The sequence below is a fragment of the Rhinatrema bivittatum genome, chromosome 1 (assembly GCF_901001135.1).
Source record: "Rhinatrema bivittatum chromosome 1, aRhiBiv1.1, whole genome shotgun sequence".
Classification (NCBI taxonomy): domain Eukaryota; kingdom Metazoa; phylum Chordata; class Amphibia; order Gymnophiona; family Rhinatrematidae; genus Rhinatrema; species Rhinatrema bivittatum.
Window position 1 is genome coordinate 65,053,622 of NC_042615.1, and position 24,572 is coordinate 65,078,193.

Genomic DNA, 24,572 nt, shown 5'->3' on the forward strand with positions numbered 1-24,572 from the left:
CCTCTATGGTTGTTTATTTGATTAAATGTCCATGTTCACTGCTCTACATTGGCAAGACAAAACGTCTCTTGAAGACGTGAATGATCGAGCATCGGTCTAACATAAAAATGGCAAGGAAAACAAACCTTTGGTTCTATTTTGTATTGAACATGGACATACGTTTGATGATCTACAATTTTGTGCGATAGATCATGTTCCACTACACTGGCGTGGTGGAGATCGAGAACGCCTTTTATTACAGTCTGAACAACACTGGATTTATAGACTGAACACTGTTCATCCATCAGGTCTAAATAGCTAGTTGGATTTATATGTATTTCTGGGATGATCATTTCTATTTATCATGATTGGCAGATTACTAACTGGCATACTATGAATACATCATTCATGGCTGACGTCATACCACAAGGGCGAATTTAAAGAGACGCTAGCCTCGGTTTCGGTTCCTCCTCCTGTTCTCCTGACAAGATGGTTGAGACGTCTGGTCCCGTCTGAATGGGTAGCCTTGCTATTCTCAGATAAGTACCGGTTTCATTTCTATTTTGTCATTCGCTATTCAAATGCGTATTTCTATTAACTTCTTTAGGTATATGGCTCTTGTTAAATCAATTCTTACATGCCCCTGAGGAAGCTGATCCAGCCAAACACTGGCCTGTGTAGGGCAATGTTAACATTCAGCTGTTAAGAGTCATTTTTGCTAACATGGATGGAGGACTATTTTAATGAATAAGAAAAGACAAACATTTTTCAAAAAAATAGTTTGATGTATTAAAATTTGATGAAGGTGGATGATTGAAAAGACCGGTTAGTGTCTACTTTAAGGGACATATAACGTCAAGGCTTGCTGACACCTTCCTAGGCTATTATTTAAATATTATTTTGGGTTCCACATTTTTGTTGTTTGATTTCTCTATTACACCATCTGTGGCTCTGGCTGACTACGTTTATCCTTTCTCTTGCTAACTTGCTACTGTGCACATTGTAGACCCTGTCACATTGTCCCTAAATGACATTATTTTAAGAGGCTTTGACAGAGGGGAAAAATACCTCCTCATACTCCTTGACCTCTCTGCCGCCTTCGACACAGTAAACCACAAGATACTCTTGGAACAACTAACACAAATTGGTCTAACTGGCACCACCTTACAATGGTTCTCTTCCTATCTATCTGATCGTACATACCAAGTATTAATCAAAAACAACCCATCAAAAATGATCAACCTTAACACTGGAGTCCCTCAAGGATCAGCTTTATCCGCCACCCTTTTCAACATATACCTTCTCCCCATCTGCCAACTACTAGAAGAACACAGAATCACACATTTCCTATACGCTGATGACATTCAGCTTCTAATTCCCTTACAAAATTCAATTGAAGACACCTACAGTAAAACCTCAGATCTACTGGTTTCAATCAAACATCTCCTAAATTCTTTGAAATTAATAATCCATTTTGACAAAACTGAAATAATTCTCATGGACAAAAAACATAATCCAGCTCCACCACCCCTGACAATTCCAGACAAACATATTATATCTATAATCCCTACCACCCACACCAGGAACCTCGGAGTTATCATTGACAAAGATCTTTCTTTTATGAACCACATATCAAATAAAACCAAAGGAGGATACCAAGACTCCTAACCCTAAGACATCTGAAACCATTTCTCAACCCTGACGATTTCAGAACAGTCCTACAACTACTCACTTTCTCCACATTCGACTATTGCAACTCCTTACTAATGGGAATACCCTTTTCAACTCTCAAACCACTACAAATACTGTAGAACTCAGCTGCCAGAGTCCTAACAGGAACAAAAAGAAGTGACCACATAACACCCATATTGACCTCACTTCACTGGCTTCCTATTACTGCACGTATTGCCTACAAATCAATGACCATCATTCACAAAATTTTAAACAATGATCATCAAGGTCTAAACACTCTTAACATAACTCCTCAAAACCACTCAAGAAACCTACGCTCCAATAACTCAAGTTACCTAAACATCCCCACCATCAAAGATGCGCATCTGGCAACAACAAGAGAAAGAGTCTTCTCCATCGCCTCCCCCAAACTTTGGAACACACTACCTGAAGACCTGAGAACACACTACCTGAAGACCTGAGAACCCAACACAACACAAAAAAATTCAAAAAAGACCTAAAAACTCTTTTCTTTCGCAAACTCTTCACTGACCCTCAGTCATCTAACCATACCAACCATCAAATGAACTCTCAGCTGTAATCTCCAACCAAACATGTTTACCCTCCTCATCCAACCTAAGAATACTTATTGGACTTGATATGTTTATTTCTGTATATGCTCAAATTGCTATAATGTTTCCACACTGCTAAGAAAAATGTTCACTTTGTAAACCGTTATGATGGCTCTACCGAATAACGGTATATAAAAGTCATCAAATAAATAAAAATAAATAAATAAATTGATAATAGTTTACTATTTCTGGTTTTGCTTGCCTACTAGCTCCAGAGGGAGGCTTGAGCAGATTGCACTTATATGGCTGTTTTATCTTGCTATCTATGGAGAACATCTGTTCCAGATAAGCAACTTATTCTCTTAGCTGTAATAGGTGTTATCTGTAGACAGCAGTATAAACCAGCCACACAAGTGGGTGACTTCATCTGATGGTGCTGAAATGGAAAGCTCTCAGAGGTCAGAAAAACCTGTTTTCTGATTATGTGCAGACTTTCCTGCACAGTTGTCTGCCATGCAAGTCTCCTCGGTCTTAATGGCAAGCTAAGCTTTAATTCTAAAGGGCAGCTGGGAGGGATTGTGTGCTGATTTATCCTTTTACCGACAGAGAAAACTTTAACAGGTACGTAACTTAGTTTTTTTCATGGACAAGCAAATAATATCTGCCACATGAGTGGGGACTCACAAGCTGAAGACTGCATATGATTAGTTTATTTGCATGTCAGTAATAATGATGGCAACCCATCTATATTATCTGAAGATGGTGGGTAGAGTTGAAGGAATTACATAAGCTTCAAAGAACTGCCTGTCCAGAGCTACTGCCTTGATGCAAAGCTTGTAACAGCTTTGCAGGTATCTTCTATGGAAGCAGAGCACAATATACTAAAGAAGTTTCTGCAGCCCTAAACTGATGGCCTTTGCTTTACTTTGAAGATGTAGATGTTTGATTGTAGCAATTAGTAATGCAATCAGAGATCCAAATAGAAAAAAAAGATTTCTCTTTGTAATTAAAAAAACCCATTTGATTGGATTAAAAGAAACAAAAAGCTGCAAGGATTATCTGGAGGGCTGCTCCCTTTATAAATAAAACAGTAAAATCTTTCTGTAGGCCAATATATTAAGAGCATGTTTGCCCTTATAGGAGTGCAGTCTTGGAAAGAATGTTGGCATCATAATGGATTGATTTAAATGAAATCCACGGAAACATTTAGAATGTGTTTAGTTTATGTCTTGATTGATCGCTATTCTACAATAAATCACAGTGGTTTACAAATTAAATGCAAAGCAATATATACACAAAATTTACAAACCATAAGTGATAATATAAGTGAATTAACCAATATACAAAGAAACATCTAAAATTAGTAATTAGAATGAAAGTACATATTAAAATTACTGTTGTGAAAGAACTGAATATAAGGAGAGTATAAGAGTAATGCTTGTAATTCACTTACTCTTTGGGGTAGATTTTCAGAGCCCTGCTCGCCTAAATCCGCCCAAAACCGGGCGGATTTAGGCGAGCAGGGCCCTGCGCGCCGGGAAGCCTATTTTACATAGGCCTCCCGGCGCGCGCAGAGCCCCGGGACTCGCGTAAGTCCCGGGGTTCTCGGAGGGGGGCGTGTCGGGGGCGTGTCAGGGGGCGGGCCCGGTCGTCGCGGCGTTCCGGGGGCGTGTCGGCAGCGTTTTGGGGGCGGGTACGGGGCGTGGCTACGGCCCGGGGGCGTGGCTGCGCCCTCCGTAGCCGCCCCCAGGTCGCGGCCCGGCGCGCAGCAGGCCCGCTGGCGCGCGGGGATTTACGTCTCCCTCCGGGAGGCGTAAATCCCCCGACAAAGGTAAGGGGGGGGTGTAGACAGGGCCGGGCGGGTGGGTTAGGTAGGGGAAGGGAGGGGAAGGTGAGGGGAGGGCAAAGGAAAGTTCCCTCCAAGGCCGCTCCGATTTCGGAGCGGCCTTGGAGGGAACGGGGGGAGGCAGCGCGGCTCGGCGCGCGCAGGCTATACAAAATCGATAGCCTTGCGCGCGCCGATCCAGGATTTTAGTGGATACGCGCGGCTCCGCGCGTATCTACTAAAATCCAGCGTACTTTTGCTTGAGTCTGATGCGCAAGCAAAAGTAGGCTGATCGCGCTTCTTTTAAAATCTACCCCTTTGAGTATAAGTAACTGCTATCAAAATCTTTCCAAGATTTTGTCAAGGGTTCAAAGGGTGGATTAATGAGCTGAGCAAGGACAGCATTTAGATCCCAAGGTGGAGGAATATCCTTTATTGGAGGTTTCAGGTATATGACACCTTTCATACAATTTTGCAACTATAGGCTGGTGGGAAATAGGAACAGTTTCTGAATTCTCATGATATACTGCTATGGCACTAAGAGGAACTCTGAATTAGTTTTCAATTGGGGGTTACGAAAGGCTTAGAAGATATTTAAGTAAAAGCGAAACAAGACACTTAAATTGGTTTTGTTTGACTTCTGAGCATCAGATAGCAAATCTTTTCCATTTTAAGTTTTTTTTTTAATTTATTTAGATTCTGCTTTTTTTTTTGCGCTTTTTTCAGCATGTCAACGTGGATTACATTCAGGTACTGTAAATTGTAGAGTACTTCCTTGGTAGAGTACATCCGTGAACCAAGAAGTATTTCTTTTATTCTGGTAGGCAACTGAAATTAGCTGACTTTCAACATCCAGAGCCAAAGAATGAATGTTGGGATATATTAGATTGTCATTGCACTGTGTGATGAGGGATGAGAATATCCACAACTTTATCTGGCTGGATAGCTAGGTGGTTGAGCCAGAGAAATCAAAGTTGAAGAGGCCAAAAAGGGGCTATCCAAAGCATTTGTCCAACCTCCCATTTCAGTTTTTGAGCAGTCCTTGAAATAAGCAGAATTGGGGGAAATGCAAATATTTCACTGAATTGAGAAAGCACATGCTGCCAGTCTACCCCTTGCTGGTCTCCTACAGTAGCATGTGGGAACCTTGTTATTGAGAACATTGCAAAGAGGTCTATTTGTGAGTTCCCTAAAGCTGAAAACATTCCTGTGCTATTCCATTGTGTAACAACCAGGGGTGATGGGTGACTACTTAAGCTGGTGGTGTACCAGAAAATGTCCTGCTGCCATGTGACTCAAGAAGAAATTAAATGTATGCTAATTATTTAAATAAGACAGATAATGAGCTTCTAAGCTAATATCCCTCTATGTACTAAAGCATATTAACTTTCTTACAGCCATGTAGTTGTGAGAAAAATAATGACTGGCGGAAAGGGAAAAATGCATCACACATCACAGTGTTTAGCACTTTGCCAACTCCTCCGACACAAAAAAAATACTATCTAGGTGCTGACTGCTTCCAGCAGTTAGGACACAAACAACCCTGCCACTTCCCCAACACAATAAGGCTGACCAGAACTCCTGAAAGTCTACCTGATTGCGAAGCAATGTGACAAGATGATAACTAAAGCCAGAAGAATGCTGGGCTGCATGGAGAGAGGAATAACCAGTCAACAAAAAGAGATGATAATGCCCTTGTACAGGTTCTTGGTGAGGCCTCACCTTGAGTGTGTGTCGGGGGGCGGGGGAGGCACAAGCTTACACACTTCCTCTTTCTCTCCCCCTCTAAGGATGACTCTAGCATTCTCCCCCAGTCTCCAAAGACTCCCCAAATTGCTAGGTATCGCTTTCAGCAAAGAACAGCCGACTGTTTCCTACTCCAGCCCCTCAAATCCCATATAGCATTCAGAAGAGAAAGGAGTAAGACTGAAGCTGGAGCAAATATATTTAGCTAACTATTGGAATGACAATTTTTACATGTGTTGCCAAAGTAATACAAAGTGGTTAAAGCAAAAGGGAAGAAGATTACAAACCAGTGATAACAGTAAGATAAAATTCTGACCTATGACAGGATACTCACTAATCAAATAAGTATAAACCTTGCTCAAAATATCACTCAAGCAAAACAGAGACAAGGTATACATATAAATAAATGTACCAACATTCTTACCAAGACTTTAAAGATGGGGTATCAGCAAGCCTGTTATCACCACTGCTGGGCTTCTCTAGTTCTTCTTTTTTTTATTTTTTCATAGTGCAACTGGGAATTCGGAATAATTTGTATATTGGTAATAAGTTGCCTGTCAGACTTTTAATCACACTGGGGTAGATTTTCAAAGGGGTACGCGCGACCTTGAAGGATCTGACTTTGAAGGCGGTTTTTCTGGTGGCTGTTTCTTCCGCGAGATGGGTATCCAAGCTACAGGCCTTATCCTGCAGGGAGCCTTTATTGAGGATTTCGAAGGCAGGGCTCTCTTTGAGAACCGTTCCTTCCTTTCTCCCGAAGGTTGTATCTTCCTTTCATTTGAGCCAGTCCTTGGAGCTCCCTTCCTTCGCGGGAGTAGACTCTTCTTCTCCAGAGTCTAGAGATTTGCGGAAGTTGGACGTAAAGAGAGTTCTCTTGCATTACTTGGAAGTGACTAACAGTTTTCAGCTCTCGGACCACCATTTTGTGCTGTGGAGTGGGCCCAGAAAGGGGCAAAAGGCTTCTAAGTCCACGATTGCACGTTGGTTGAAGGAGGCAATAGCTTCTGCTTACCTGGTTCAGGGTCTCCCGATGCCGTCTGGTCTTAAGGCTCATTCCACTCTGTCTCAAGCGACTTCTTGGGCGGAGTGTCAACAGGTGTCACCACAGGAAATTTGTAGGGCGGCTACCTGGCAGTCTCCGCATACTTTTGCCAGACATTATCGGCTTGATGTCAGGGCTCCAGATCCCGGTTCTTTTGGGGCCAGTTTGCTCCGAGCGGGATTCTCTCAGTCCCACCATGTTTAAGAAAGCTTTGGTACATCCCAGCTGTCCTGGACTGATCCGGGTACGTACAGGGAAAGGAAAATTGGTTCTTACCTGCTAATTTTCATTCCTGTAGTACCATGGATCAGTCCAGATGCCCCCCCTGGGAGAAGATGGAGAGTCCGCTCGGCTGGTGGCTGGTCAACATTTCTGCAAGTTTTACCGACTGACCCCCTTTTAGGGAAAGGTTTTGGGCATGTTTTGTTCATTCATGAGGTTTTTCGGTGTTTTCATATCCTCTGCGCTTCGGGAGGGAGGTAATTTTTCTAGCTGGCAGTTCTGGTTTTTATATAATTTCTGCTTGGGTACAGTATAATACTGGCAGACACTAGGTGGCACCTCAGGGGTATAGGACAGAGTCCACAAAGTCTTTTTCTGTCTCCATCTGCTGGTGGGGAGGCAAAACCCAGCTGTCCTGGACGGATCCGGGTACGTACAGGGAACATAAAAATAAAAGTAAGGGTACTTCCCTGTCCTGGGCAGGCGGAGGGGCTTCCGGCCCACCAAGGGAGCCAGACCACTGGCTGTCAGTGGTCCCTGGGTTGTGGGCTGAAGCTGGCCAGGGGCATCCAACCCCTCGCTTGCCTGGCTCAACCCGAGGGACGACCCTTCTGCAGGAGCCTGTCATCTCGGGGAGCAATTTTCCTTAAAATATCCAGTCAGTCAGTACTGCAGGGTTAGCACCTCTACCATCTGCTGGAGGTAGAGAAATACTGAGGGACTACAGGTGGCACTCTCGTATATGATGCAGTGCCCAAAGTTTTGTTCTCTACCTCCATCTGCTGGTAGGGATGAATAAAACCCGCTTGTCTGGACTGATCTGGGTATGTTCAGGAATAATTTTTCTCTCACTTTTTTTTTTTTTATATGTTGCAGGTTATAATAAACCTCATCACTTGTCCATGTTGTACACAGTTTCTACATTTCCTTCAGGTGGGGACAGATCTCACACCTGCAAGCATCATCTCTTTGCTGACAGCTCTCCCTCTATGCCTCTGCCTTTCTCTGGCCTGTCTTCGTTTGCCACTGCTGTGCACAGTTTTAAATACTGAGCTAGTGCATCTCCAGCCGGTGCAAATGCTTCTCTCACACTCAAGTGCCTGGTCTGTTTTCGGCATCAGTGCTGCATTTGAGTAGTAGTAACATAACTCCCGCTCCTACCCCTCCCTTTTCTCTTGGTGATCACTCTCCCATCCACCTCTTCTTTGACGTCCCCCTCTTCCAGGCCCCCACTTTCTCTTCTCTTGTGCAAGAATTGCTCATGACAATTTCTCCAACCCCTTCCCTATCCCCCCTCCTACCCCTCCCTTTTCTCTTGATGATCACTCTCCCATTCGCCCCTTCTTTTGACTCTTCCAGTCCCCCCTTTCCTCTTCTCTTGTGCAAGACTTGCTCATGACCATTTTTAAATGTTTTCATTTATTTATTAACCTCTTTTCAGGTGGATGTCATTGTCGCTGCTCATCGCTGTTTAACGCGTAGATGGCAATTTTGGTTCCTTAACTTTCTTCTGGTGCCAGTGCTTCTGATTATTGCAAGCCTTGTCTGTTCACAGAGACCTCACTATCCACATAAGAACATAAGAATTTGCTGTACTGGGTCACACCGAGGGTTCATCAAGCCCAGCATCCTGTTTTCAGTCCAGGTTACAAGTATCTGGCAAATATTCAAACATTAAAGAGATTCCATGCTACTTGACCATCGTCATTTTACTTTAATGTTAAATAACCTTGTTTTATTTATTTAAAGGTTTTGTCCATCAGTTTTTATTCATCTAAGGTATTCCCTCTCCCAAACCATGTTCCCCCCAAGTCCTCCTCACATCTTCTCTGCCCACTAACCTTATCATTATTTTACTAGATAATCTCTCCCAAACCCCCTTCCCCCCTACAGTCGCTCCCTTACTTCCTCCATACCCATCCCTCTTTCTTTATTATCATAATTCCCCCTTGTCATAAGGATTTTGTTCATCACAGCACCCCCTCCCTTCTCCTTTTTAAAACTGTTTACTATTTTAAAACTACTAAAACTCACCCTTTCTCTCCCCTTCCCAATATTCTTTTTAATAGCTGAAGCCTAAGAAAATAAAGAATACAATCACCATTTCAATTAAAATATAATTTTATAAAAATTCTAAAACTATGTACAATATTTTTTTTAAAAAAGGGAAGGGGGTGGTTCATCTAGAGAGAAAAACAATTTACAATTAAAAAAAAAAAAAAAAAAAGGGCCCGGACATTAGGGATGGCAGAGGCAACAGATTTAGGGGTTTTGCCAAGGTGGAAACACATCCATGCACCTCAACTAGGTGCATGGCAGCCTCAGCAAAACCCCCCCAAGGTCTGTCCTGTTCACCATCATCTCCTCCCCCAACCTCTGGACGGCTCGTACAAACTGCCGCTGAGAAACCGCTGAGCCAGGTTCTCTAACCCAGCCACCAGGTGTCGAGGGAGGAGATGCCTGGTGAGAAGGACCTCCCCTCAGGAAGCAAAGGCTGCCCAGTCTGTGCCACTGCCTCCCCACTGCCCCTGTCAGAACAGGGAGTAGGCCCTACATGGTGGGGGAGGAACTTCCTGATCCTCCCCAGGAGCAGATGCAGCTGCCTGTGCAGGGCCCAGGACTGGTGCGTCGCCAGCCTCCACCTCTTCTTCCTCCTCCTCCTCCAACGACAGGATGTTATCACCTGTGAAGAGAAAAAAAAACCATTGTGTCATGTCATTTGCACTCATTGTTTAAGGGCAAAGCTTAACCAGTTGATATGTAGAGAAAGGGAAAAGCTAATAGGTCCAAGGAACCTAACCCATAGACAATACATTCGAGTTTTAGATGTGAGGTCATGAGATTGTATATATGTTCAATATGGCATGCAAAAGTAACATTTGAATAAACATAATATAGATTTTATAAGATAAGGCAGAGCTCATGTGAGTTTTTTTTTTAGCAGTGGCCAATGTGTGAATTCCACTGGAAACAGGATATATAGAGACAAATTATGGCCTACATGGCTAGTGATAAAACTTGCCACCAGTCCCGCCCCGCTGAGCCCAATCCGCTCCAACTACCTTCTCTTCTGTAGGCGCAACCATCTCGCCTTCTTCTTGAGGTCCTCAGTCTATAAAATGAAAATTCACAAACCTAAATGTAACACTGCTTTACAATGTATGCATGAATAATTTAATACACATAAAATTATGGCTTTTTGCTTAAAGTTCACAACTGATACTAATGACATTATTACAATATTCCAACTCACACCCCATGCAGTGTACAACATTTCAACTCACACCTCATGCAGTATAATACAAATACCAGCCCCTAGAGCCTCACTCAAGGCAGTAAGAATCCACCCCATGCACAACATTCAAACTTCCAACCCTAGACTTCCCACCCTAGACATTAAGTACCCAGTCCAAGCCCCTGTAACCCCTAACCCTGGCACTACTTACCCCATGTGGGTGTGAGGCTCCTCTACTGAACTTCTCCCTCAGCTCCTCCCAGGCTCGACACCCTTCTGAGATTACGCCTCTCACCAGCGTGCTGATAGAGGTTTCCCTCATTAGCCACCACCAGGGACTCCAGAAAGGTGACGTCCATAGTGGTAAAGTTGGGCTGACATGCTGGTGGGGGCATTTTGGCAATTGGAGACACACCCAAAAAAACAGGAAGTTCCGCCCTCGAGGAAGTTAATATTAGCACACACATGTACATTTGAAAGTGCTCAGCTAGGCGCATATCGGTATACTTGGGTGCCCAGAAAAGCGCACAGCTAAGCTGGCCGCTCATATCCCAAGATAAGCACTCAGCTAGGTGCCTTTTAGAGTGCTCGGGCACCGAGATAGGTGCTCAGCTAGGTGCCTTTCAGGGCGCTTGGGTGCCGAGATAGGTGCTCAAACAGGTGCCTATCTTGGCACCCGAGATGATCGCCTATCTCAGCATCCGAGCAGCCAGCTTATCTGGGCGCTTTTCTGAGCGCCCGAGCACCCTGAAAGGCACCTAGCTGAGCGCCTATCTCAGCATCCGAGTGGCCACCTTAGCTGTGCACTTTCTGGGCGCCCGATCATCCTGAAAGACATCTATCTGAGTACATATCTCGGTGCCCGAGCGCCCTACCACAGCACACCAATGCAAGCAATGGAATAATATGGCTCCCGAGTCGGCGCTGACACCTAACTCGTGTCCTGATCATAGTGGTAAAAAACCTGCATTAAAAAACCTGCACTAGCATTAGCGCAGCTCCGTGCATTGCCTATGATTAGCTAATGGCCTCCTTTACATGCTGTTAGCATGCATTCGCATAAGAAAGACCGCAGGTCAGTAAGCATGTTCATACGTGCTTTCTTCCCACTCACAAACCCTTATTACATCCCCGTATAGGGTTTTGCATGGGAAAATGCACTTATGAATGGGCCCTCCCAGCAACGTGCGCTCACTGCGGGGGGGGGAGGGGGTCCCTTCCTACCTCCTTGCAGCCTGTATGCCCGGAGCAGTTACTGGTGAGTGACTGGGGATGATTTACCGGTGGGCCGGTAAATCCCCCCCAGTCCTCTGGTGAGACCTTCTGCCGTATGAGTTGTGGTTTTTTTTCCTGTCTTCAGGTAATCGGGGTACTGGAGATTCGCCCCATTTGTTGGCTAACTTCTCCAGTTCGCTTCCGAATAGGAGAGATCTTTTAAACGGCATTTTTGTGAGATTCACCTTGGAAGTCACATCAGCCGACCAGTTTTGGAGCCATAATTGTCTTCTGGCTGCCACTGCGGTGGTGACACCCCTGGACGATGTGAGCATGAAGTCAGCTGTAGCATTGGTGAGGAAGGAGACCGCAGGTTCCATCACTTCTCCGGGCGTGGTAGCGTATCTGGAGAGGATCAAAGAGGAACGTGCCACAAGGTACAGCAGGAGGCAATTTGTAGCGTCATTGCTGAGACATCAAAGGACTGCTTAAGGATGGCTTCCAGCCTTCTGACTTGGGCGTCCTTCAGTGCCACTCCTCCCTCCACAGGGATTGTGGTGTGTTTTGAGACACCACAAATCATAGCGTCCACTTTAGGGAAGCGTAGAAGTTCCTTGGCCTTGGGTTCCAGTGGGTATAGGGCTTCTATTGCCCGTCCCCCTTTAAAACTGGCCTCTGGAGCATTCCATTCCAGGTCAATCAGTTCCTTGATGGGCTCCAACGTAGGAAAATAGCATGAGGCTTTACGGAGGTACACCAACATGGGATTCTTTTTAGGTTCCAATGTAGGGTCCGTGCCTGGGAGACCCAGTGTCTTCATAGTTTGGGACACGAGGGCTGGTAATTCGTCTTTGTGGAAGAATCGGAGCATGGTCTGGTATGGCTCCATCCCTGGGGGGGATTTCCCCTTCTTCCAGGAAGTCTGTTTCCTCCTCTGAGGTGTCTGGATCCCCATCTGGGATGATCTTGGTTAGGAGAGGCATGTCTCGAGAGCCTCGGGAGGTGCTGGGAAGGGCTTGTGCTTCCAGCAGAGTTTGAGGCAAGTGGACAGCTGGGGCTGGTTGTGCCTGGACAAAGGTTTGCAGCCCTTTGAAAAATTCCACCCAGGAGAGGTTTCCTGGGTCCATGTTGATGCCAGGAGGGATTGTAGTAGTAGCCCCGGAGGAACTTTCCTGTGGGAGTGCCGAGTAGGACATAGTTAGATCCAGGGTACCATCATCAGTGGTTCCGGATCCCGCTCCTGGCTGTGAGAGTCTTGACTGGGCTCTCCCTGGTTCTGTTCGCACTGCTGGCACAGAAGGAATTCTAAATCAGGCTGCGCAGCTCTCAAGTGGCAGGCTGGGCAAAGGAAGGGTCCCTTGGCCTTCTTGGATAGTGGTGCCATTGTTTGTGCACGTGTAGAGCTTGAAAACTCGTCCGTGCGAGAGTTATGTGCGCGAATGCTCTTAGTTGTGCTCATCGGAAGCACAGAGGTTATGCACAGTATGTACGCACAAGTTATGCGTGCAGGCGGTGGATTTTGTGCATGTGGCAGTTATGCGCGTAGTTGTGTGTGCGGCCTAGTTGTGCGCGCCGCTGTGCGTATAACCCAGATGTGTGCGCAGTTAGGCGCCTCGGGCTTCTGGCCTGCTCCGCGTGTACCGACGGCGAGGGGGGAAGATGGCGGCCCCCCGGAGGGTCTCCACGTGTGTGGACCCTCGACCAGATCGGGGCCTAGCCAGAGGAAGGCTGCTCAACCCGATTTAAACCTAGTCGGAGGAAAGTCTATAGCTGTTCGAGACTTGGAGACTGGAGACTTAGAAGAAAAGGTTTCTACCTTACCTGGTATCGGCGCTTATCGGTCACGTGCTGGGCAGTCTCCAGCTGCAGGGGGAGAGGGAAAAACCTTCACCGCTGCGCTCAAATCTGCACCCGCTGCCTTTCAGCCACCCTAGGGGCAACGTCCACGCCAGGAATCGGCTGGCAGGCTATGGCTCACCTCTAAGGGATATCGAATCGACCTCAGGAAAGTCTCGACTGGGGGAGGGACTGTTAGGTTTCACCGCAGGAGAAGCAGGGCTCTCTTTTTAAAGGTACATTTTCTTCTTTCTTGTAAATGTTACACTATTCTTTTGGATAGTGTCCGCATCTGCTATGGAAGACTGAGAAATACTGAAGAGCTAAGCATGCTGCACAGGTATATGTAGGCTGACGTCAGCTTTGAAATCTGACTCCATCTCCCATTTGCTAACAGGAGAGCACAATACCCATTGGTCCTGAGTCCACCTGGCTATACGCTAGGAAATATTTATTTATTTATTTATTTATTTAAAGGTCTTTCTATACCGTCATTAAGTTATTTACCATCATAACGGTTTACAAAAAGGCACATATAGTAATAAATAGCTTATACTTTACAAAAGGTGCCATTAATAACCGGTAACAATTAATTCATTATATACTATTTGATTTCTGACTTAAATTGTCCTTTTATACATGTCTCTTGGGAGATTACATGCGGTTCGTTCTCAGTATTTAATTGTTATTTACTTATTTGTTGGGATAAAGATAATTTCCAGGTAGTCACTTGGAAATTATGTGCTGGGTGCTCTGTGCCGTCTTATCCTTACATACCGTATTTTCCGGCGTATAAGATGACTTTTTAACACCTGAAAATCTTCTTAAAAGTCGGGGGTCGTCTTATACGCCGGGTATCGCCTTATAGGGCAGCTGTGGCGTCCGCGGCTGGCCTTTTCTTCTTCCCGCCCCCTGTCGCGTGCTCCCGGTTTCTCCCGCTGCTCTTCCTTTCCTGCTGCCGTTGCCGCTGGGCTATCAGCACGTTCAAGCCCAGCGGGAACGGCAGCGGTGCAAAAAAAAAAAAGCTGTGGCATCCGCGGCTGCCCTTTTCTTCTTCCCGCCCCCCGACCCGGAACAGGAAAGGATACACAGTGCGGTGCGCGGGAAGGAGAAAGCCGTGCCACATGAAAAAATCGCAGCGGCGACAGCAGCATCGGCCCCCGAGCAATCGAAGCAGCTGATAATAGGGAAATGAGACAGCAGCGTGAGCCTCCCGCGACCGATGGGATTCTTCTTTCTTGGCCTGCAGGGGCTGGAGGAGGAGGCTGCTGCAGCTACTATTTGTTCTTGGGGGCGGGGGAGGGGAGAGGAAGTGAGTGAGAGAGAGAAGCAGCCAGCCAGCCTGTGTGTAAGTGAGAGAATGCATTTGATTGAGAGCATGTGTGTGAGTGAGAGAAACTGGTCAGAGAGCTCATGTGTGTGTATATGTGAGAGACAATGAAAGTGACTGCTCAGAGAGATGACTGATGTGTATGTGAGTGTGAGAGAGAGAAAAAGCATGGAAGTGAGAAATCTGGGTATGTGAGAAAGCATGGGAGTAAGAAGCCTGATTATGTGAGAGAGAGCATGGGGTGGGAGGCCTGTGTGTGCGCACGCATGCATGAGAGAGAGACTGGTTGATAAGGTGACGGTGTGTGTGAGAGAAAGAGACTGGTGTGTGTGAATGTGAGAGAAAGAATGTGATTCAGGGAATGAGAAGCCTGTGCACGTGGAGAGCGAGCATGGAAATGAGAGAGAGACTGGTGTGTGTGTGTGACAGAGAAAGTGATTATGAGAGTGAGAAGCCCGTATATGTACGGTAAGCAGAACACGGGAGTGGGAAGCCTGTGTGTGTGTATGACATGAGACAAACTGTTCAGGAAGGTGTCTGGTGTGTGTGTGTCAAAGACTGTTTGGGAGATGATTGGTGTGTGAGAGACAGAAACTGGTCATGGGGGCATGACTGGTATGGTGTGTGTGTGTGAGAGAGACATGGGCCCTAAGGAAGAGGACCATGAGTATAGAGCTTAGCCACTACTGCTGCTTCTGGTGTGTGCTACGGAGCTGCTGGAGGGGGTAAGTAAAGGTGGCTTTTTAAGTTTATTTTTCTTGATTGACTGCCATTTTAATTATTTAATATTATGTGATGTGTCTGCTTTTTTGAAATATTTTATTGGTGTTTGGAGAATGTTTAATAGTTTTTATGAGTTTTTAATTGTTGGATGTTATTCTGTTCATAGCTGTTTTGAAACATTTATTCTGCTTATTAGTATAGTTTTACAATTATTTCTGTGTGTGGATCTATAGCTGCTTGCTAGTTCTGTTTTCCTAATAAGAGGTGTATTGGTTTTTAGGGCCTGATATACGGTATTTGTAGTGTTGCCTTTTCATAGATAGGGTTGCTCCTGTTTGAGTGTAAAATTATTTTTTTTCTTAAAAATATGTATAAAAAAGGGTGGGTCGTCTTATACGCCCAGTCGTCTTATACGCCGGAAATTTTCTCAGCTGATGGCAAAGCAGGGTATGGTCAACAGTATCAAAGGCTGCTGTTAGGTCAATTAATACCAGGATATAGGATTCGTCATTGTTAAATCCCAGTAATATGGGGTCTATTAAGGATACTAGTAAAGTCTTGGTTGAGTGATTTTTTTCTGAACCCAAATTGGTTTGGATGTAGGATGTAATGGTCATCTAGATAGTCTTCTAGGTGTGATAATACAGCTTTTTCAAGAGTATTTGAGAGAAAGGGCAGGATGGATATTGGTCTATAATTTTCCCAAATGTCAGAACTGCTGGTATTATTTTTAGTGTAAGTTTTATCACTGCTTGTTTCGCCCTACCTGGGACTAAATCTTCCAAGAGTGATTGATTGATTAGGGATGTGATTTTCAAGTGATAATGTTATGTATCAGTTTTAAGGAGCTAACTAGGATGGGGTCATGTGGGTGATTTTCAGGTTTTATTTTAGTAATGATCTGAGTGATTTGAAGTTTAGATATTCTATCGAAAGTGATCCATTTAGCTGGGTCATGTTTTTCTTCATGTTCTACGGTTGGTGAGCAGCTTGGAGAAGCAGTTATTAGGTTGCTAGCACCATAACCACCTTCTTTTTATTTATTTTTTTTAACATTAGTGCCAATTAGCTTCTTCTGAATATAGTTAATTAAGGCTAAAGTTATCATGGAACACATTCCGGGATAACTTTAAACCTACTCTTAGCCATGCCTGGAATTAGCAGAATAACTTATCCAGCTAACTCCGATATTTACAGTTAGTCAAATAAGTAATTCATCTAACTTGTCCCTGCCTCAGAATGCCCCCAAAATATACTTTACTAATTCAGCAATCTTTTAGCCAGATAAAAACCTATTCAGCTAAAAGTTAGCCAGATAAGTATGGGGATATTCACAACTTGTCATTTAATTGGATAACTTGTGAGCTATCAGCTAAATGGCTTTGAATATTGGCCTCTAAATGTGGATGTCTAAAGAGGCTGCAAGCAGAGCTAAAAAACTAAGAACTAAAATCAAATTTCACTAAACCTAGAAAACTTGCTAAAGTCAGAAAAGAAGCAAATCAAAAGAAAGAGTAACTTAAGCTGAATTAGGTTTATATGGTTAATAGTATCCTCAAATATTATTCATCAAAACTAGGAAGGTAGCCCACAATACAGAGCCAAGAATGTAATGTAAAAAGGATGTGTGATGCATGCACAGATACCTTTATTGTATCCCTCGAGGATACTCCAGTGCTGGAAAATAACTAAATACGTTTATGCATCTTACAACTATAGACACTAACGTGCCTACATTATCTAACTGCAAGTTAAAATATGTAGTGTAGAAAGATAAAATATTTCTCACTGCCTTTTTTGATTGTTCTCTCTTCTCTGTTAATTCTTGCATTTCTTTTTGTTTTTTTTCTTCTTCTTCCTTTAGTTTCAAAAGACTTTTCTGAAGTTCCTTTGTTTTCATTGCTTTCCAGGCTTTGAACGATGCAATTGCTTCTTCCTTCTTTGTGCCACCATCCTGCACATGAAATGTTTATTTAAAATGCATTAGTTTTGTTTGCCAAGATTATACCACTTGGAGCAGATCAGGGAAGCTAACCAACAATCAGAAGTCATACTAAATTACTGGCTGAGGAGTCATTTCAGATGGTCAAACTCCTACTCCCAACTCGCTACCATCAGTTTCAATTGTGCTGCTTCTTCCTAGATCTGTCATACCCATACAGCTTATAAAACCCACTCTCAGACATATTTGTATGAGGTCAATATTCAAAAAGCTGTTGAGAAGCAAAACTATATGGCTATTTTTATTTTCAAACAAATCCTACCCAAATTGTGGCTGAAAAATATCCTAAATATCCTATAAAAAGCTGTTAAACGGTTCTTTGAAAACTTTTGATACTGCAATTCTCCACTCCCACCTAAAGCATGATAAAGGAAAATCCACATATCCCGATGTCATGATTCCCTGGTTCCCATCTGAAATTCATCAATCCAAATATCTGATTCTCTACCTAGATCAAACTCCTACCTGCCAACAGCAAGGTCAGGTTGGCAAGTGTTTCTCTCCACACAACCATGAAACAACCTCTTGGTGGCCGTAGACCCACCCACAAAAGACCACAGCTTTCTGGAATATCTCCACCTCTCCAAACCCAGCCCTTACTGTTGCAGATCTTCTTCCATAGCTGAACAGGTAGGAGGAAGGATATATCTTTCCTGTCACAGCTGCACCAAATTCTAAATTGTGCTGGCTGACTTTCTGCTACACTATACTCTGCAAGCTAAAGGTATGCTTACTTCAAGCACTCCCATATTTTGTCCCTGCTATTTCTACAGGCAGCAGAATTGGTATAATAAAACATGTAAATTTGAAAATCAAATTTACATATTGTTATTTATTTACATTTTGCTAACTTATGTTTAGTAGCCCAAGGCAAGCCCTTTACAGAGGGAATGTAAGGGGATCAATTACTAATTTGCACTGAGGCTTTACCATGCTATAAACAGCATTTAACACATGGTAAATGTGATACTGCATAGATAACAAGCAGAAAGATAAATTACTACGTACCTGATAATTTCCTTTCCTCTAATGAAGGCAGGCCAATCCTCACAAGTGGGTTGTGCACCTCTACCAACAGATGGAGGAGTAAAAGCTGACGTCACAGATATATAGCCCTGCCCCAACATCAGCTCGCCAGTATTCTTTGGAGAAGCCAAACTGTGGACAAACTGATTACACTTGAAAATGATTGCTAACAATCAACCACTCATGCTTCCAGCCGATAGGGAATACTGAGCTCAGACAAAAACAATTAACAGTCACTAAACTGAGGAGCTGGTTAAGTCACTTACCAGTCTTCCAACGAACAGCAGGAACAACACTGATTCGTCCGCACCTAAAGGGCAAACCAAAGGTAAACAATTGGCTCTCGCCTTCCACTGAAAAACAGAGGCGTTTTGGCATTCCAATGAGAAGCCATTAGGTCTATGTGGGGAAGTCCCAACCGTTCGCAAATGAGCTGCATCACTGACTCCGACAACTCCCACTCGCCCGGATCTAATACCATCCGACTCAAGAAATCCACTTGAACATTCTCAATCCCGGCAATGTGGGATGCCTCTATGCGCTCCAGGTGTTGTTCTGCCCAATGAATAAACACCTGTGCCATCCGTGCTACTCCTTGGCTCCTGGCTCCATCCTGACTATTTAAATAAGCCACCTCATCGCATTGTCTGAGAGAGAATCTTCACCGACCGGCCTCTCACCAACGGAAGAAATTCCTGCAAGGCTAAGCAGATCGCTCTGGTCTCTAGTCAGTTGATAGACCACACAATCTCTTTCCTGGACCAGTCACCCTGAGCTGACCGGTGCTGATATACTGCTCCCCAACCAGAGAGACTGGCATTGGTAGTAAATACCACCCAATCCAGGATTTCTAGGTCCACACCCCGGACCAGATTGGAAGTTAGAAGCCACGAGGAAAGGCTCTCCCATGCGACGCTCTGAGTGGTAACAGAATCTGAAAATCCTCTGAGAGCGGGCTCCACCGAGACAAAAGTGCCCTCTGCAACGGTCTCATGTAAGCGAAGGCCCATGACACTAACTCCAGTGTCAAGGCCATTGAGCCCAGCACTTGCAAATAATACCACACCCTGGGCACTTGTAACTGCAACAAATGCCGAATTTGCCCCTGCAGCTTCAGAACTCGCTCCTCGGAGAGGTACACCTTGCCGACCAGTGTGTTGAACCGAGCCCCCAAATACTCCAGGGTGAGTATTTGGGGGCTCATAGCGGTGAGATGTGACTCATTGCTATGTTCGCCACCCAGCCAAGTGAATGTAGGACATCGAGAACCCTTTGACCTGTCCGGCGACAAAGGGCCTCCGATTTTGCCCCAATAAGCTAGTCGTCCAGATATGGATACACCAAAATCCCCTCTTTCCGGAGTGCCGCCGCCATCACCTTGTTATAATGTAACTTTATGCTCCTTTATCTCTTGTTGATTGGTTAATTATATTTCCTGCTTAGTTCATTGTAAACAGAGTTGATTTGATTTGTATCAAGAAAGTCGGTATATAAAAGCCTTAATTAATAAATAAATAAATCACCACCATTACCATGGTGAAGGTAAGTGGTGCTGTGGCTATCCCAAAAGGAAGGGCCTGAAACTGAAAATGTTGTCCGAGAATCATGAATTGCAGAAATCGCTGTGAGGCCTGATGAATGGGGATGTGTAGATAAGCCTCCGTCAAATCCAGGAATGTTAAAACTCCCCTTTGCGAACTGCTGCCACTACGGACCTGAGGGTTTCCATTCTGAAACGCGGGACATTGAGTGCAGCATTCACCTTCTTCAGATCTAAAATTGGGCAAAAGGTCCCCTCCTTCTTTGGGACCACAGTAAATGGAATACTGCCCCTTGCGAAGCTCTTCGCGAGGCACCAGAACCAGCGCCCCCAGGAGACAAAGGCGGTCTAACGTTTCTCAAATGGCTGCACGCTTCTTTAAAGAGCTGCATGAGGATACTAGGAACAAATTGCGGACGGGATGAGCAAATTCTAACATGTAACCGTCTCTTGCCACACTGAGAACCCACTGATCCTGGGTGATACTGTTCCACTCCTTGTAAAACAGCATCAGGCACCCATCTATAGTGAGAACGGTGGAGTGGACCGGCCTCGCCTCATTGCGGGGGTTTAGTACCGGGAATACCCCCTCCAGAGGCTCTTCGGAGGGCCATCGAGCCCCCTGAAAGTGTTGGCCTTCATATTGTCCCCAATAAGAGGTCTTGATGGCTGTGATCTTCTATCAAGCGAAAACCGGGAACGTGTCTGAAAAAAACGCTTGCCCTTAGGCTTATCCTTCAGTAACCTGAGGACTTTATTGTCCCTAAGAGACTGCATCAATTGTTCAATGACCTCCCTAAATAAAAGACGACCTTTGAAGGGTAGGGAGCCTAACCGCGCTTTGGAGGAAACATCTGCTGCCCAATTACGAAGCCAGAGCAACCTTCTGGCAGAAACTGCAGATGCCATAATACGAAATGAGGAATGGACCAAATCAAACAGAGCATCCTCCCCATAAGCAACTGCCACCTCAGTTCTCTCAGCCCTGTCTGTGTCCTTGCCTGAGGTGGAAAGGTTCTCCTGGGACTGTTGTACCCATTGGAGACATGCTCTCTGCATAAAACTAGTACAAATAGCCGCGCGCAAGCCCAGGGCCAAGACTTCAAAAATCCTCTTGAGATGGACCTCTAACTTACAATCTTGAACATCCATTAGCGTTGTGTGTACCAAAATGGTAGTTCTTTTCATAACAGCCGATACAGCTGCATCGACCTTAGGAAGAGCAAAAAGTTCCAGCATCTGTTCAGGTAATGGATAAAGCCATGCCATGGCCCTCCCCACTTTTAACCCAGAATCAGGAGAACCCCATTTCCGCTTCCACCAACGTCTGCACCGACTTGTGATACAGAAAAGCCATGAGGGGACCCCGCATCCCTTCAAGGATCAGATCCGCTCCATCTAAATCAGATTCCTCCTGCGGAATTTTAACCCCAAGCACCTGAAAAGCAAGCAGCAGTAAGGCGTCAAGCTCTTCTCTCATAAAAAGACGTCCCATCTGTGGGTCTTCACCCTCTGGCTGTGGGATCGCCATAACATCCCCTGTATCTGCCGGAACCTGAGTGTCCTCCGATACTAGAGGAGCCTCGATCAAGTCATCCGAGGTACTCCCATTCTGACCAAAAGCTAAGCATGGTCCCGACAAACCATGCACAAGAGGGCCCCTATGCTGGCTAGATCGAGACTGTTTCAGGTCGAGAAGATGCCCCTCCGTAGGCTGGGCTGCTAAAACTCAAGGGTCCCTGGCTGTAGCAACTGTCTGCTGCTTGGCTAAATAAGCCTCACGCAGCAGCAGTACAAAGTCTACTGAAAAAGGCCTGAAAGAACTAGCTTTCCCAAGAAAAGTAGCCAAAAACAGCAGCCCTGTGGCCTCCAAATCCCCCCAATCACCGGCGGAGATGGATTGGGTCGATGACAAGTGAGGAGAAGCTTCCCCTTCCCCCTCTGACAATGTGGGAATGGCCGAATGCAAATACAAGATGGCCACCGTTCCTGTGCTGATTTGGAAGGGATCAGCACCCCAGTCAGCAATTCCATGCGAGTCCGAATCAGGAGTGGAAGATCTGCGGCGCTGTTTTGCGGCAGTCGGAGGACCCCCCCAGAACACGCGGCACAAATCCCGATGTGACCGAGCTACAATCAAGTCTGCCGCACGCGCAGCATGCTGACCCCTGGCCTATCGCTGCATGGTGCCGTTGACACCAGGAACACAGCCGGCAGAAAAAGAAACAAAAACCAAAACCTACCACCGTGCTAGAAAAGGAGGAAGGGTCTGCCATTCAGCCAGACTAAACACTAACAGCCAAAACTAAAACTGCTGGTTTCCTGTCTTTTTTTTTTCAAACTTTAATGAAAAGTACCAGTACTGAGAAAGAGCTTATAAGAAAACAAATAGGTTGTCTCAGACAAGAAAGGTACCTAGAGCTTGCAACCGCCAAAGCAGCCTAGTGAAGTGGAGGGATCTGGACCACCAGATTTACACTCCATGGGCGCACGGGTCAGGCACACACAATGGTCATTAACCTCCGGTCCGCCCGCCTCAACCAGACAGGGAGAACCCCTTAGGATTCAGAAAAATAATAAACCCCGGGAGAAAGGCTCAAAAAGAAAAAAATAAAATTGTGTCAGTCACAGAACTGCAGGTGTACACCCTTCTACCATTTGCTGGAGACAGAGAAATACTGAGGAACTGCAGGTGGCACGTGTGGTTAAGTAGCAGTGTCAGTAAAACTTTTTCTATCTAAATCTGCTGGAAGGGAGGCACAACCTAGGAGTCTGGGCTGATCTGGGTATGTACAGGGAACTAACCCAGATGCTTAGAAACAAATCCTATAAACATAATCAGATTTGGGGACCTTATTGGACATCTCATATAAACTAGGAGCAATAGAAAATATTTTATTGCTATAATGTAGTGATACTCAGGAGAATTGCTTTTATGTATGATATTTCAAATGACTTTGCTAAGAGTAACCTTGGGTTTGTTCAGCTTTTTATGTATATGGGGAGTAGCTCTATTGCTGGAATAAGTTTTGTGTAATATTGTACTGTCTATTGTGTTGTTCAAAATAAAAAGTAAGAATATAGTGAAAGTCCATGCATACTGTTAGCCATTCTGAAGAGTTCAATTTCTAGCTGGGGAGCTTCATAGATACCTGGCTGGATTCTTTGAAACTTGTTCTCACAAGAGCTCAAGAGAATATGTACTAAAGTGTGTCATTTTTAATGTGCAAATTAAATGTTTCACATGCACACTAAATATAGTTCTATGTACTGAGACCATAAAGCAGGCCAAAAAACTGATATGGCTGTAGTAAAATTCCATAGATAATTAAAATTTTGGTTCAGTCACATACGTAAACCATGCACTCGTGCAATAAATAAGTGACCTTATGCTAAATGTACAGCAGATGTATAAGAGATGTATATTTAGCTCAAGGATACAAGGTTAACAGAAACATAGAAATGACGGCAGAAGAAGACCAAACGGCCCATCCAGTCTGCCCAGCAAGCTTTCACACTTTTTTTTTTCCTCATACTTATTACTCTTGGCCTTTATTAGTAACTTTTTGGTTCTAGTTACCTTCCACCCCCGCCACTGATGTAGAGAGCAATGCTGGAGCTGCATCCAAGTGAAGTATCTAGCTTAACTGGTTAGGGGTAGTAACTGCTGCAATAAGCAAGCTACTCCCACGCTTATTTGTTTACCCAGCCTGTGCCATTCAGTCCTTGTTGGTTGTTGTCTGAATATAATTCCTCTTTCCTTTATTCCCCCCTGCCATTGAAGCAGTGAGTTGCGCTGGATATGTAATCACTAGAGAAGACCCTGGAGAAGGACCGTCGCTAGTTAACAAACTAGAGGGGAATGGAGTAGATGTAAATCCATTTACACTAGCGAATGTATGGGAAGAGCTGAGGAAACTGAAAGTGGACAAAGCCATGGGGCCTGATGAGGTTCATCCCAGGATACTGAGGGAGCTGAGAGATGGGCTGGCGGGTCCGCTGTGTGACCTGTTCAATAGATCCCTAGAAACGGGAGTGGTGCCGAGTGACTGGAGAAGAGCGGTGGTGATCCCGCTTCACAAGAGTGGAAACTGAGAAGAGGCTGGTAATTACAGACTGGTTAGCCTCACCTCGGTGGTGGGAAAAGTAATGGAGTCGCTGTTAAAAGAAGGAATAGTGAGCTATCTACAGTCGGAAGAATTGCTAGACCAGAGGCAGCATGGTTTCACCAAGGGAAGGTCCTGTCAGACAAATCTGATCGACTTTTTTGACAGGGTAACCAAGGAATTGTCAATGTCATCTACTTGGACTTCAGCAAAGCTTTTGATTCGGTTCCGCACAGGAGACTGGTGAATAAAATAAGAAGCTTAGGAGTGAGTGCCAAGGTGGTGACCTGGATTGCAAACTGGTTGACGGACAGAAGACAATGTGTGATGGTAAATGGAACTTACTCTGAAGAGAGAGCGGTGTTGAGGGGAGTGCCGCAAGGGTCAGTGTTGGGACCGGTCCTGTTCAATATCTTTGTGAGCGACATTGCGGACGGGATAGAAGGTAAGGTTTGTCTTTTTGCAGATGACACTAAGATCTGCAACAGACTGGACACGCCGG

General features: G+C 44.9%; 1 protein-coding gene across 5 annotated transcripts in view; it reads right to left on the reverse strand.

Annotated features, from left to right (window-relative positions):
• The window catches only part of MAP9 (microtubule associated protein 9), a 208,893-nt gene that overhangs the window by 15,784 nt on the left and 168,537 nt on the right, over window positions 1-24,572 (reverse strand). For 4 of the 5 annotated variants that reach the window (XM_029613539.1, XM_029613485.1, XM_029613405.1 and 1 more), the window contains exon 11: window positions 17,186-17,350. In XM_029613539.1, the coding sequence (XP_029469399.1) occupies window positions 17,186-17,350 (165 nt within the window). Of the gene's footprint in view, window positions 1-9,392; window positions 9,741-10,119; window positions 10,170-17,185; window positions 17,351-24,572 lie in introns of those variants that run through there. The other variant, XM_029613666.1, reaches the window with a different exon arrangement.